The sequence below is a fragment of the Puma concolor genome, chromosome D2 (genome assembly GCF_028749965.1).
Source record: "Puma concolor isolate L17-30 chromosome D2, mPumCon1.1.hap2, whole genome shotgun sequence".
Taxonomy (NCBI): domain Eukaryota; kingdom Metazoa; phylum Chordata; class Mammalia; order Carnivora; family Felidae; genus Puma; species Puma concolor.
Genome location: NC_141677.1, coordinates 84,259,814 through 84,273,661, shown reverse-complemented (window position 1 = coordinate 84,273,661; position 13,848 = coordinate 84,259,814). Strand labels below are relative to the sequence as shown.

The window sequence follows — 13,848 nt, the reverse complement described above, 5'->3', positions numbered from 1 at the left end:
GGAGCCTTGATGGGCACCTGGGCCACAGACAGCCCATCTCTGGGGGGCCTCATCAGGAGGCTCCAGGGTCCAGCCTCCAGGCTCAGAGGCTACAGTTACAGATGTGGGCTTTCCACAGCGTGCTCTTGAGGACCAGGCTGAATGACCCGAGGCCCCGGCGCAGGGCTGTGTGCATGGGCAGAATCGGGACAAATGTCAGCAGCTGCCTCTGTTCTCGGGGTGCGGGGGGGGAGGGGGCAGAGAACAGGTAAGATCACTCAGGGGCCGGCAGGCCTGGCGGGGCTGGGAGAACTGGGGAGTCCGTGCCCCGTCTGCAGGGGCGGCCCCACTGAGGTCAAGCGGAAGGTGGGCCCCCACACCGACCAGTTCTCCCGGCTTTGCCAAAAAGAAGAAACTCGTAGCTATTGTAAAACTTATCTGATTTTTAAATTCTGATAAGTAATTCAACCTAAATGCCATTTTGTGAAACAAAATGGTCCAGAAAAAAAGCTCTGCGGGCTGGGCCGTGTCCCCTGGGCCAAGTGGAGTGTGAAAACACAGCAACAGCAACAAAAACGGACGCCGTCCTCTATGGGGCCAGCTCCGTGGCTCGGCCTTCTCGCGCGGTCGTCTGTCTTGGCGAGCCTCTGGGTCAGCACACGCCGGCCTCTTCATCCTGCTTAACGGCTGCTTAGACTTCCACTTCCTGAACAACCCGAGATTTCGACCAACATTTAGGTTCTTTCCAGCTTTTTTTTTTTTTTTTTTCTCTTACTTACGATTTTACATCGTGTATCTTTCTCCCTGGGTATCTTAAAAGTGCTTCCGTAGAAAGCTCCAGAAGGACACTTTGTGCGTCAGTGGGCACACACATTAAATCGTCATAGAAACTGCCAAGTTGCCCCCTGCAAGGTTTCCAGCGTCCGTGCTTACCTAGACTGGATGATGGAGCTGATCCCCCCTGGCTGTGAGCAATCCTTTTAAATTTTGCCAAACAGCTAAATAAAATAATACCACTGCAACCTGCCTTTCCCTACTTTCTACAGAGTAAAGCATCATTTCGTGATTAATAAAACAATCAACTGGATATTTGCACGTTGCTTGGTCATATGTGCTTGCTTTGCCACTTTCCTACTGGGATGTCTTTTTCTTCTATTAATTTCTTCCTATTAATTTCTTTCTATTAATTTTTAGGAAGCCTTCCTGTAATATGGACAACAGCATTTAATTGTACTGTTTGTGAGTATTTACCTTCAACTCCTGCGTAAAGGAATGTCTCTTGATGATTATTTGATACATTTTGTTCAAGGAACAAACAGGGCTTCCGGTTATTGGCACATTGTGGCAATGTGCTGTGATCCCACCAGATGATCCTTCTTTCAGGGAACAAAGTTCCAAAGGGCACTTCCCGCGGGTCAGGCTCCCGTCTGGAATTCTAGGCCAATGGAGCCCATGCACCTGCTGTCACCGAGACCTTGAACTGGAGCCAGCGTGGACTTGCCTCCTGGTTGTGTGACCAGCAGCCACTGCCAAAGCCGTGAAGCCCCGGGCAGAAACTGTAACAAGCCGTGAGGGACACATCTGTTCTCAGGGGCACGAGGTCGCTTCCCTGTCCCCGAAAGGAGCGCCTGACACCCACAGCCACCTTACTGGCCAACCGTTTTCTTTCCAAGTGAAGCGAAGAGGCCCAGGGGTGAGGCTGAGTCACCCTGACGGTGCCCTGGGTGCCAGCTGCAGAAACGCCCACGCAGCTCTCTTCTGGCTTCTCCGCTTTGGGGCAAACGATGCTCTGCCCGGTAGAATGGGGACACACTGTCCTCGGGGCAGGTCTGCAGGGTCCCAGGCTGTGGAACAGCACCAGGGACCCAGCACCAGGGGCCCTGCTTGAGATGAGGACAGTGACACGGGGCACCTGGGTGGCTCAGTTGGTGAAGCATCCAACTTCGGCTCAGGTCCTGATCTCGCGGTTTGTGAGTTTGAGCCCCGCACGGGGCTCTGTGCTGGCAGCTCGGAGCCTGGAGCCTGCTTGGGATTCTGGGTCTCCCTCTCTCTCTGCCCCTCCCCCGCTTGCCCTCTGTGTTTGTCTCTCTCTTTCTCAAAAATAAATAAATATTTTTAAAAATGTGAAAAACGTACATGAGGACAATAACAAATGCAGCTTCTATCTGCTAGGGACTCCTGTCTTTCCTGTTTTGCAGTTCTGGATTTCTCCGGCTGGCAATGTGAGGACAGGGCTGCTCCGGCCGTCCTCTCTGGGGTCTTGCACCAGTGACTTGAGCCCTACTTCGCCCTTCTCTTGGGGGCCAAGGGTGCATTTGTAGGTCACGGGTCTGGGCTCAGAAAATCACGTAAGGCCCTTGAGCTGCATGGGGGTTGAGTCCCTGATCCCAGCCCGAATGGGGCACTTCTAATTATCTCACTCAAGCTTTTTCTTCTGGAAGGAAGTTGGTAATTTTTGTTTACCCAGCGCCTTGTGATAATCAAGTGTGATGCTGAATGCCAACCTAGCTGAGCCACGGGGTTTCAGATACGTGGTCCAACGCTGCTGTTCTGGGTGTTTCTATGAGGGTGCTGTTAGGATGAGATTCAGCATTTAGATTGGTGGTCTCTGAAGAGATTACACGCCTCCTCACGCTCCACTGTGGGTGGGCCTCACCCAATCAGTCGAAGGCCTGCAGAGACCAAAAAGGCTGGGCCTTTTGTGAGTAACAGGGAATCCTTCCTCCCTCACTGCCTTCCAACTGGGACATCACTCATTCCGGTTCTGCAGCGGCAGCCTGCCAGCCTTCGAGCTCAAACCGGCTCCCTGGCCCTGCGGATTTTGGACTCAACAACCCTAACAGTCCTGTGACCCTGTTCCTTATAATAAATATAAATACAGACATAGATACAGATACAGATATAAATGAAAGTGTAAGCACATGTCTTACTGATTCTGTTTCTCTGGAGAATACTAACCGATACACCAAGTGATGCCTTATCCGAGATGCCTTGAGTTTTATGTCTGGGAGTCTTGGGGGATGGACAGGGAAGGGACCGGGCAGGCGTGTAGGGACTGGCAACAGGCCGTGATACAGACTCAAGAGACCAGGCCTTGCTGGTTACGGGCTCCTACTAAGCCGGCCAGGGGACAGAGCTGGCAGCCACAGACGGCCTCTGGTCTCCCAGGGAGGCGTGTGGGGTTGCCCAGGGAGTCCGGGCCTAGTCCTTGGGGACCCTGAACTCATCAGTTGGGCACACATCCAAGAAAGAGATATCAAGGGACATTGAAAGGCCGCGTTTCCGGGCTGTAAGCGACTGGCGGGGTGACGGGCCTCCCCCGACACGTTGTCCAGCCGTCCACAGCAGTGGCCCACGTGGACGAGCCTCTGTACCCAGCTCGGTGGTCTCGTTAACGCTCACAGTGTTGCCAAAAGGAGGCACTGTTATTACCTCCGACTCACAGATGGGGATACTGAGGCCCGAAGAGGTTCAGGAACTTACTCCAGGTCACCTGGCCAGGTCAGCGGGAGCCGAACAAGGGTCACGTGATTCAAGAGCCCCTGCTCTCTCTGTCGCGTCTCCTCCCCTTCCCGTCAGCTTTGCACGGCCTTTAGTTCAACTCCGTGACGCTAAATCTACATTCTACAGAACCCACCCATTTTAAGCAGAAGATCCAATGATTTTTAGGTAATTCCTAGTTGTGCCACTGCCACCACAATCCAGTTTTAGAATCTTCCCGTCCACCTTTCGTCCACCTGAGGTCACCTGGCCTTTGCCACCCCCCCCCGCCTGCCCCCACCAGCCCGGCCAAGCGCTCAGGTACCTTCTCCTCTGTCAACCCCGACTATTCCGGGCATTTCCTATCAAGGGAGATCACACAACACGTGGTCTCGTGTCTGGCTTCTACCACTGAGGCAGGAGCGTGGAGCGGTGACCCCCACGTATCTGCCACCGACTTTCTGATGGGGACCGGGCCACTGGGTTGGCCTATGGCCCCGCCTACCTCCTGCTCCCCAGGGGCTCTTTCTCAAGCGGCTCCCCGAGGGAGGGTTGCTTCCCTCAGAAGGACTTCAACATGCATCTCTAGACACGCGTGGACTCTTCTTTTAAAAACGTGACTCCAGCCACGGTACCAACATCATGCCTGGAAGGACTCACACTGATTTCTTGACTGGATCAACTGCCATGTCAGAGCCTAACTATCCCCTAGGCACTCGTCCACGTCCACATTTGTTGAGGATCGCTAGAATCGGCTCCCCACGGCGGGGTCGGGGCCGCGAACCCCTGCCCCCCCGCTTCCCGCCGAAGCCGATTCCAACTCTGAGCACGGGGTTGTGCTTGCCGCCCCCCGAATGCTAAGCTTTGCTCTGGTCAAATTCCCAACAACTGGCTCGTGCGGCCAGCCTGCTTTTGAGAGGCGCTCCGTGTTCGATGTTCCTTCTTCCTCCCCCAGCGGGGTCATCACCCCCCGTCTTGAGACCCTACCAGGAGGGTGGGGGATGGCAAGGGCAGGTGAGCGGCGGGCAGCTGGGTCCTCACCTGCGGTCGCAGAGGTCAAGTTGCTCTCCGCTGGGGTGGTCTCGTTGCCCTTGAGAGCCTTGGCGAAAGGCAGGCTAACACCTGCCAGGAGGAGCAGACAGAAGGGCTCCATGGCGAACCTGCAGGAAGCAGGGACAGGCTCAGAGTGCTCCCCGCCATGCGCCTGGGGCTGCCCCTCCTCCCCCCTGCCCCAGCCCAGGAGGGAACCTCGCGTAAAACAGGGCGGTGGGGGGGGGGGGGGAGGGGAGGCGAACAAGGATGTGGAGGAACCGGGAGAGGAAAAACCCTGAGCACACAAACAAGGAGATCTAAGATTCTGAGCGGCAGCCTCACGGACACTCAGCGAGGCCCTTGACCCGTTGCTTCTAGGTCGTCGCACGGTCAGGGCACCTGGGTGGCTCTGGTTCTTGATTCTGGCTCAGGTCACGATCTCTCAGTTTGCGGGTTCGAGCCCCGCGTCGGGCTGTGCGCGGACAGCTCGGAGCCTGGAGCCTGCTTCGGATTCTGTGTCTCCCTCTCTCTCTGCCCCTCCCCGCTCTCTCTGCGCTCCCTCCCTCTCCCTCTCCGACCCCCTCAAAATAAAGAAACTTGAAAGAATAAATTGCCACACGGCAATGATTTGTTCAACATTTGGGGAACGTGGGAACATTCTCTCGTGTCTGCTGTGACACAGGTTAGGGTTTCCATTTGCACCATGAGAGCCCAGAGAAAAGCAGCCCCTGGGGAACAATCTTGGGCTCAGGAGTTAGGCTACCCAGCATGTGGTCACAGGGCCAGGGGCATGGGGTTGGGGGTGCAGCCCACCCGCACAGGGTCCACCTCTGCTGTCCCCCTGGCCACAACCCACACCACCGGCCCTCGTTCTGAGTGCTGACCCTCACTGCCTCCCACCTGAGCCTCGGGGCCGGGGGGAGGGCAGGCCCCGGGCCCATGTGTCCCATACTCCGGAGCCCGATGAGCCTTTCAAAGGCCAGCCAAGTCCTCCCATCCTGAGGAGTCAACCACGAGATTGGAGATGGGCAGGCCGGCCTAGTCAGTGTTCTTCTGAGCCTCGCACTTGGCCTGTTCTCCGGAACTTCCCCCGTGGCTCTGGGGTGAAGGCCTTGCCCCTGACTGTCCTCCTGTCTACGCTCCCAGGTGAGGCGCAGGGAGGCTCCCTCCCCACCCAGGAGGGGCCACCTTTAGTTAGCTCATCTCTGAGGAGCCTCTTGGGAATGGAGGGAAGTCTTTACCGGGTGGGTGGGGACATGCACGGAGCAAACCCGGGTTGCCATGTGGCTCAACATGGGAAAAAGCAATCTTTCACCCAGGAGACCTGCAGGGCCACCACGGATCCCTGCCTGGTGCTCCAATTTTGCCAAAATACCTTAGGTCCTCGGAAAATGTGGCAAGGACCTCTCAGGGGTATGGGAGAGTCACCTCAGGGCAAGGCGTGCGGCTGTCTGGGCCCAGTGAGATCTGGTGGTGACCGCGAGTGTGGGCTCCCTCCCTCCTGACGCCTCCCTCCGTGGTCCCCTGGGGTGCCTGTCCCCTCAGACGGCACTTTCCTGCAAAAAGCCTCCCCGGGGCACATGGATGGACCGAGGCCCAGAAACACTGGTTCCTTGTAATTAGAGGAGACGCTTGAATGAGCGCAAAAAGTCTAATCGCATTTCAGCAATCACCACTGCTGAAATGGAACCATTCTGAGCAGACAATTATCCTAGAGCAACCATCATGGCCACAATCAATGCTTCCAACCTCTTTCCTCTTGTTTATTTCCCAAATACATTTTAGATTGTTAAAGTGAGCCACACACACGCACGTGCACACACACAATAGCTTGTATCCCGTGAGCACCTACCAGTGCTGGGCCCTTCCTGTGGACACTGCCCCACGACAACCCTCCAGGACTCAGGAACAGGCCCGAAGCGGGGGCAGAGGGGATGGAAGAGGCATGAATGGAACCCAGGACCACCCGAGACAAAAGCTCTCAAGCCCTGACGGTCAGCTCTGCATAGGCTGCACCAGACAGAATCTGTTCTTGAATGACGCTTTTACACAGTTGAATACACTGCAGAGTAAGTGATTAGGAAGTATTAAGTGGTTTAATACAACTCAGAAATGCACACTTCCTAGTTGAAGCATTTGTCTTGTTATATGCATTCATTCAAGACCCTCCTCTCCAAATGCTCAATGACCTAAGAGAAAGTTGACACTTTCAGGCCGACAAAGGCCATCTCATCACCCATCAGACACCCAGGGGGATGGGTAGTGGCCCCTGGAGCAGCAGGTGATTTGCCCGCTGTGGCCAGCAGAGGGCACTAGACTTTGCAGAATTCAAACCCCCTTGAGTCCCTTTATTGCGATACTTCTATTGCCAAGCCAATGACAACTTTCCTGTCCCTGGCGATTCACCCTCGGAGGGTTTGTGCAAGCTACCAATAAGCACAGACACGAATCGGCACAAAATAGTCCTTGAAGTAGTTTAAACCCGTGGTGAATTTTAAGGACTTGTATTGAACCTACCGCATGTTAAGTACTGTGGGCATACAACACGTTGCGTCTCAGAACAGAGATCATCAAAACAGTTTCCAACAAAGCAGCTTTTGTGTTTATTCTTATCAAAAGTCAGCCAGCCAGATATCAGTTTGGTTAGCATTGTTTTCTTATTCCACTTGATGCTTTTTTAATACTCTGCTGGGCCGCTCTGGAGCAGGCCGACTGTCGGGTCCCGGAGCCGCGAAACTAAATAGGATGCTGGTCCTGCCCCAACGCAGATTTGTGGAGCTGGAAGGAAGAGTGGAAACACAGCATCCCCTAGGACCCCCTGTCCGGAGATGAGTGTCCACAGTGCCAAGGAAGGAAGGTGAGTTAGTGATGATTCACTCCCCCCGGGACCGAATCGAGAAGGCCCTTGAAAGTCGCGTTAAAGAGTTTGGTTTGGTGTTACAGGCTCATTTTCCACAAGCAACCTACACTATAAGAGCCACTCGGAGGTATTATAATAAGATGCCAATTCCTGAGCCCAACTCCAGATGCATGAAATCCAAATATATGGAGAGTGAAGGGTGTGGTATAGACAACCTTGGCTGTGAGCAGCGAGTGGCCACTGAAGTTTCCAGAGAGAGTGCCGGAAGCCAGTCACAAGTCACAAGAGGCACGGCGTAAGCCTTTGCCGCCCCAGAGTGGTTGGGGGCATGGGCATCCCCTGGGAGCATACTAGGGATGCTGCATCTCAAGACACAGCAGGACCTCCTCCTACGCAAGATCTCCAGGCGGCTCCCATGCACGTCAAATCTGAGACGTGCTGGTTACACAGCAGAGTAGGAAGGTCTGGACTAAGCCAGGACAATGGGAATGGCAAGGAGGGAGGGATTTGAAAGGGGCTTCAGAGGTAGAATCTGCGTGAATGGTAGTTAGCTAGACACGGTGTTGACTGGGGCACCAAGGCACTGGGATTTCCATCTTGGGAGATGGAATGCAACGGGGCATCGTTCATTAGCTGAGATCTGGAGACTGGGGTCCCCAGTCTGGGGATGGAGTGGATTTTGGCTTGGAGTATAAAGCGATAATACAAGCTACCATTTACTGAACTCCCCAGAAGTGTGATAAGCTATCTGAACTCCTGGGATAAGTTATCCTCACCATCCCTCACCGCAATCCTATGAGAGATGCCCTGCTGTCTCCGGAGATGGCCTGTTGACTCTCCGGGTCCCGAGAGCATTCTAGCAGAGTGCCAACAGGAACTGTGTCGAGGACCTGGGACTTGGCTGGATGGGAGTGAGGGCTGAAGCTTCAGTGTGTGGGTGAGTTCACTCTGGGGGTGTGTAGAGGGGCAGAGGCCAGGCCTCCGTGCCCAGCCAAAAGAGGCCACTACCCTTGGGGACAGGAGTAGAGGAGTTGGGCTGTGCGTCTGGCAAATGGCGGCCAGGGAACAAGAGGAGGACATGAGGCAGGTGCAGGTGGAGACCCAAGGCAGGAGAGGGATTCTTCTGACCCGTCTACATCCCCCAGCCCTTGCTCACATGCTTCCCCTCACCGGATGACCCCTGTCCCCTCTGCCTTGATCCCACCAACCTTTGAGGTCCAGCAAGCCAGAGACACTCTCTCTTCCTGGGATCAGACCGCCCGGAATTGTTCAGAGTCATTTGGGCATTGGGTCTCCCAACCAGACGTCGAGCCTCCTGGGGACTGGGGACATCTCCTGCCTCCTCCAAGCTGGCTTCTCCAGCTGACAGGTACCTTCAGGGCTTTTGAGGGTATGGAGTCCTCCTTGAGCCAGTGTCTTTGAGGAAGGGCCACCCTGCTGAGCCTTCCGGTGTTGGGTGTCCTGCAAGGACTGAGCCAGACTGCCCCCTGCAGTTCCAAGATGGTAGTGTTTTCTTTCTGCAGCTCAAACCCATCACGAGTGGTTCACACGCCTGCTGCTTCTCAATTACAAGACAGACTCCGTTCCCTCACAAAGGAGCAGAGCTAAATATTTGTTCTACCCTTAAAGGAGAGCCCCTGGGATGGGCCACGTGTAATTTCTCATCCAAAACAGGACCTCCGAGAGCAAAAGAGAGGCTGAAACAGTTAAAGCCATATGCTTTCCTACAGTATTTCATTAGTGGTCAGCATTTGGTTTTATTAAAATGGGAACCCACTAAGTAGCTTCTATTCAAAACCTATCTTTAAAAATTAAAAAAACACAACCCTTTCTAGAAAACAAAACTAACCTACCAGTGCACATTAGAGCCATAGTCTATTTTATAAAAAATGTTTCATGTGTTGATAATATGATAAAATGAGAACATGAACAGAACACCTACTCTCGGTACATATTCACCTGCTTCAATTGCTTTCTCAGCCTTGTCTGTTCTTTTAAATTTTTTTTTTTTTTTTTTTATTTATTTTTGAGACAGAGAGAGACAGAGCATGAATGGGGGAGGGTCAGAGAGAGGGAGACACAGAATCTGAAACAGGCTCCAGGCTCTGAGCGGTCAGCACAGAGCCCGACGCGGGGCTCGAACTCACGGAGTGTGAGATCGTGACCTGAGCCGAAGTCGGCCGCTCAACCGACTGAGCCACCCAGGCGCCCCCTTTTAAATTTTTTTTAATGTTTATGTATTTTTGAGAGAGAGACGGAGTGTGAGTGGGGGAGGAGCAGAGAGAAAGAGGGAGACACAGAATCCGAAGCAGGCTCCAGGCTCCGAGCTGTCAGCACAGAGACCGACGTGGGGCTCGAACCCATGAACCGTGAGACCACGACCTGAGCTGAAGTCGGACACTTAACGGACTGAGCCACCCAGGCGCCCCACCTTGTCTGTTCTTAATATGTTTCACTTTTAATATATTTTCAATATCCTTAATATTTAAATTTTTTCATAAAATTGTCTGCGAAGTTTTCAAAGAAACATCTTGTGAGCCCTCATCATTCTGTTTGCTTTATTCTTTCCTCGCTTTCATAGAGAAAGATTTTAATGTCTTCCTGTTCATAACCTATGTTTTCAACAGTTGTAATTGTGCAAAACTTTAAAACGCTGAGGGGTTTTTATTGATGGTTGTATTTTCCGGTTGCATTTACTTTTACTAAATATTTCCGACTAATTCAGAACGACAGGCAACCAATACTTGGAGCCTTGTTTATAGAAACATTTGCCATCTTTGTAGGATACTTAGATTGATTTACTGAGCGACTTTTTGAAGCCCCAAGCATTTCTGAGCTCTGATGGGGCGGGAATAGAACATGCATGTTCCCAAGCTAAGTATTTTTCAAAATTCAACATCAGCTCCATTACATAATATTTCAGTTTAATTCTCCTCCAAGCGTAGCTGTTGCTAAAATCTGACATCTACAGCCTCTATCTTCTCTGCCAGAATATTTACTTGGCGTGGGCGCAATTAAAAATTATCTGTACATCACAATCAAGTCCAAGTGTGGGACGTTTACCACAAACGCCGAGGTCCGCCAGCCCTTATATACTTCTATTATCCCACCAAACAAATGCACGCGTCCTCGGTGTTGAATTCTTTCGTGGCATTTCCGGTGACATTAGCAATCAGGTCAGGTGTTCACCTTTCACAGAAGGAGCCTCCCACTCGTCGTTGGATTCCACGAAGCGGATGAAAAACAACGGCGCCACTACGGGAATTAACTCGTTTTCCGTCTGCAAAGGGCACCGATATAAAACCGGTTATCATCTGACAGGTTGTGAAACGCACCTGCTATTGGGAGCACTGATGGCGATCACTTCACCTCCCGTAAGTGTGCAATGAGACCTGGAATTGATAATGATCTTGACTCGCTATGAATAGTCATCTGATCTAAATAAACAGCCCTTGCTTCCCAGGGCCGTGTGTAAAGCCCCTTCAATCCATCATCCTGGGGCACAGAGGTCATTGAGTCACCCTTCAGGGGAAGCGGATGCTTCTCTTAGAGGCTTTTTTCGCTCTCATGGCTTCTCTGTGGTCAGCGGCACCAGTTCGGACCCCGACACAGAAGGTAAATGCTGATGGATATTTTGTGCAAATTGTAGCCTCATCATCAACTTTCTTGAAAACAGAGACTCAGTGCTTAACATGTGCCCTTTTCCACACTTTATTCCTGACAGACGGGTTTAGGGCAAATTCATAAAGTGTTATTAAAAACTAATTAACGCAAAAAGACGTAGATTTACGCCCGACGGTAAATGCCCAAGCGAGTGTCGTGAGAGTTCAGACTGTTGTCTATAAGTTTTATGGCAAAACTCTTTTGCCTCTGTTTCCTGCAACTCTGTCAAAATCCTGTAATCTCTCATTTTCCCCACAGATCCTGATGACCAGTGGCCCTTGCCATGGCCTGGCCATGACCAGGGGCCATGGCAGGGGCCACTGCTCAGCTGGTGGGTACCACAGGTGGCCTGCGGGGGGCCTCAGCCTCAACTACTTTTCCCACCACACAGGGGCCAGAAGGAGTTAGCACCCAACCCACTCTTGTCCAAGCTCATGCCTTCTTGTCTAGCCACATGGTGTCCTCCAAAGGGCAGTGCTGTCCCCACTGGGCTAGGGGAGGGTGGGACAGAGTGGAGAGCATGGCTGCTCATGTTTCAGAGGTGATCGCCCCTAAAGAGAGGCCATCCCTTCCCGTGGGTCCCTTGCCCTAAGAAGAGACCCTGGAGAAAGTGCGACAGCCAAGGGGACAGGCCACCAAGCCCTTCCTGGACTCCTTCAGTGCAATTTCTCATAACTAAAATTTTCACTTTTAATTGCATTGAGATGGGAAATGTGGAAGAAACGTGAACATGGACAGGATACAGGGACAAGAAGCAAAGAAGCAAAGATAAAAAAGCAAATAATGAATAATAAGAGGCCGTCGCAGCGAGAGAGGTCACTACGGGAGCCTGGAGAAGGCTGTGGAAGGAGCATGCACGGAACGGAGTAGGATGTTGGGAATCAGCCCGGACTCTCCAGGAGTACGATTCTGAGGCCAGGGTCATAAGGACGAGTCCTTGTTCTTCCTTCTCTCACCAAAATACACCGTGGGGCTCACCCTATCCGACCTCTTCCAACTTCTTTTGTCCTGAAGGTCACAGCTGAGCCGGCTAGTGAACACAACCTGTTCACACCAGACTGCTGGCTTGACCCTCCCCTCCCCCCCCACCGCATCTGACAGTCACACTCACAGGTCCTTCATGCTCCCCAAAGGCCTGTTCGCCCATCACCCAGAGGAGATGCGTTTTATCAGAGGACCACTGCAGCGACCCATCAGGAAGGTCAATGTGGAGGGGGCGCCTGGGTGGCTCCGTCGGTTATGCATCCGACGCCGACTCAGGTCATGATCTTGTGGCTCCTGAGTTCAAGCCCCGCGTCGGGCCCTGTGCTGGCAGCTCGGAGCCTGGAGCCTGCTTCGGATTCTGTGTCTCCCTGTCTCTCTGCCCCTCCCCTGCTCGTGCTCTGTCTCTCTGTCTCTCAAAAATAAACGTTAACAAACTTTTTTAAAACACAAAAAATGAAAGGAAGGCCAATATGGAGGGAGAATTCCTGCCCAAAGCACCTGAGCAGGAAAACAGGGGGACCCACACGACAAAGCCCCATCCATCGGACTTTGGGATTCGGCAGTAGTAGCTGAAAGATGGCAATAAATGTGGGAAACGCACGGCCCTCTCCCCACCTCTTCTTCTTAATAGAAGAGACACCCACGCTGAGGCTCACCCCCTCCGCCGACCTTCTACTCAGAAGTGTGGACAATGGAGGGGAATATGGCGGACTCCAGGGGCTGGAACCACCAGGACACTAACACCAGCTGGTGACTGGAGGCACTTGCGGGACGCCAGCCCAGAGGGGTCAGAATCAGAAGGCTGCCTAGGGCGAAGGGGTCTCTTCTCAGGTGAGCAGCCGAGCAGTCCAGGGGGTAGTGGGAGAGGAGGCAGAGGCAGCATGAGCTGGGGGGGCAGCGGGTGCCAGGGGCAGAGAACATGGCGCCTTCAGGAAGCCCCCGAATCTGCACAGGATCCGGGAGACCCAGTGTCTCTGGTGGCAGGACTGACTGATGATGGCAGCGTTTGAGGACGTCGGGGTGGAGGGTGGGGGAAGCTTTCCAGAAGGACTGCTTTGAAGCGGAAGCCAACAACACTGGGCAGAATGATCTATGCCCTGGGGCTTCTTGGGGGCGGGAGCCGCTCTCAGTCACGTCCATCTGGCACAGCGGAGAGGCTTGATGAACGTTCTTGAAGGAAATAGGTCATCAGGGGCGATCGCGGCAGATTTCTCTCCATCTCATCAACCCAGGTCGGTTTTCAAAGAGAACGGGGCCTCCGAGGCTGGGCTTGTTGTGTTTCCGTCTCCCTGTCTCTGTCATCCTCTCCTGCCTCCTTCTCTCCTCTCCCTGAGCTAGGTGAGAGCCTTCGCCAGAACACCTCACCCCTGTGACCTTGCTTCCCGATGAGTAAGACAGGAGGACCCGTGAGATAATAAATATGCATAACTCTTGAAACTGGGCTGATTACTTAAACCACTGGGCCCCCCGGTGAACCAGGCACCATCGTGCTGCCAGCACCGACCGGGAAGGCCTGCTCCCCCATCACTTCCTTCTGGAAGCAGCCAGAGCTGTGGGGGAGCACCTGCTGTTTCCACAGTTGAGCCCCAGTCCTAGAGCCTGGACCCCGCTCTGCGGCCCTGGCTGAGAATGTCTACACCCACGTCTGCTCTGTTCTCTTCTGGGGAGGTCGGGCCTTCTTCTGAAGGGTTGGGGGAGACAAGGGGCCTCTCCCTTTGCAGATGAACAATTTCAGAGACAGCCTTGACAGATCTGACTGTGGCTGGGCAGATGCCTGAGAGTCGCCAACGAATGCAGGTCGGTGCCAAGATGCCGGCAGCTACGAAAGCCCCAGACCGGCCTTAGAGAGA

General features: G+C 53.4%; 1 protein-coding gene across 4 annotated transcripts in view; it reads right to left on the bottom strand.

The window, feature by feature from the left end:
- Positions 1 to 13,848, bottom strand: part of PTPRE (protein tyrosine phosphatase receptor type E) — a 162,832-nt gene that overhangs the window by 40,335 nt on the left and 108,649 nt on the right. For all 4 annotated transcript variants that reach the window (XM_086681174.1, XM_086681171.1, XM_086681170.1 and 1 more), the window contains one exon: positions 4,501 to 4,619. In XM_086681174.1, the coding sequence (XP_086537300.1) occupies positions 4,501 to 4,612 (112 nt within the window). In that variant the 5' untranslated portion in view covers positions 4,613 to 4,619. The remainder of the gene's footprint in view (positions 1 to 4,500; positions 4,620 to 13,848) is intronic.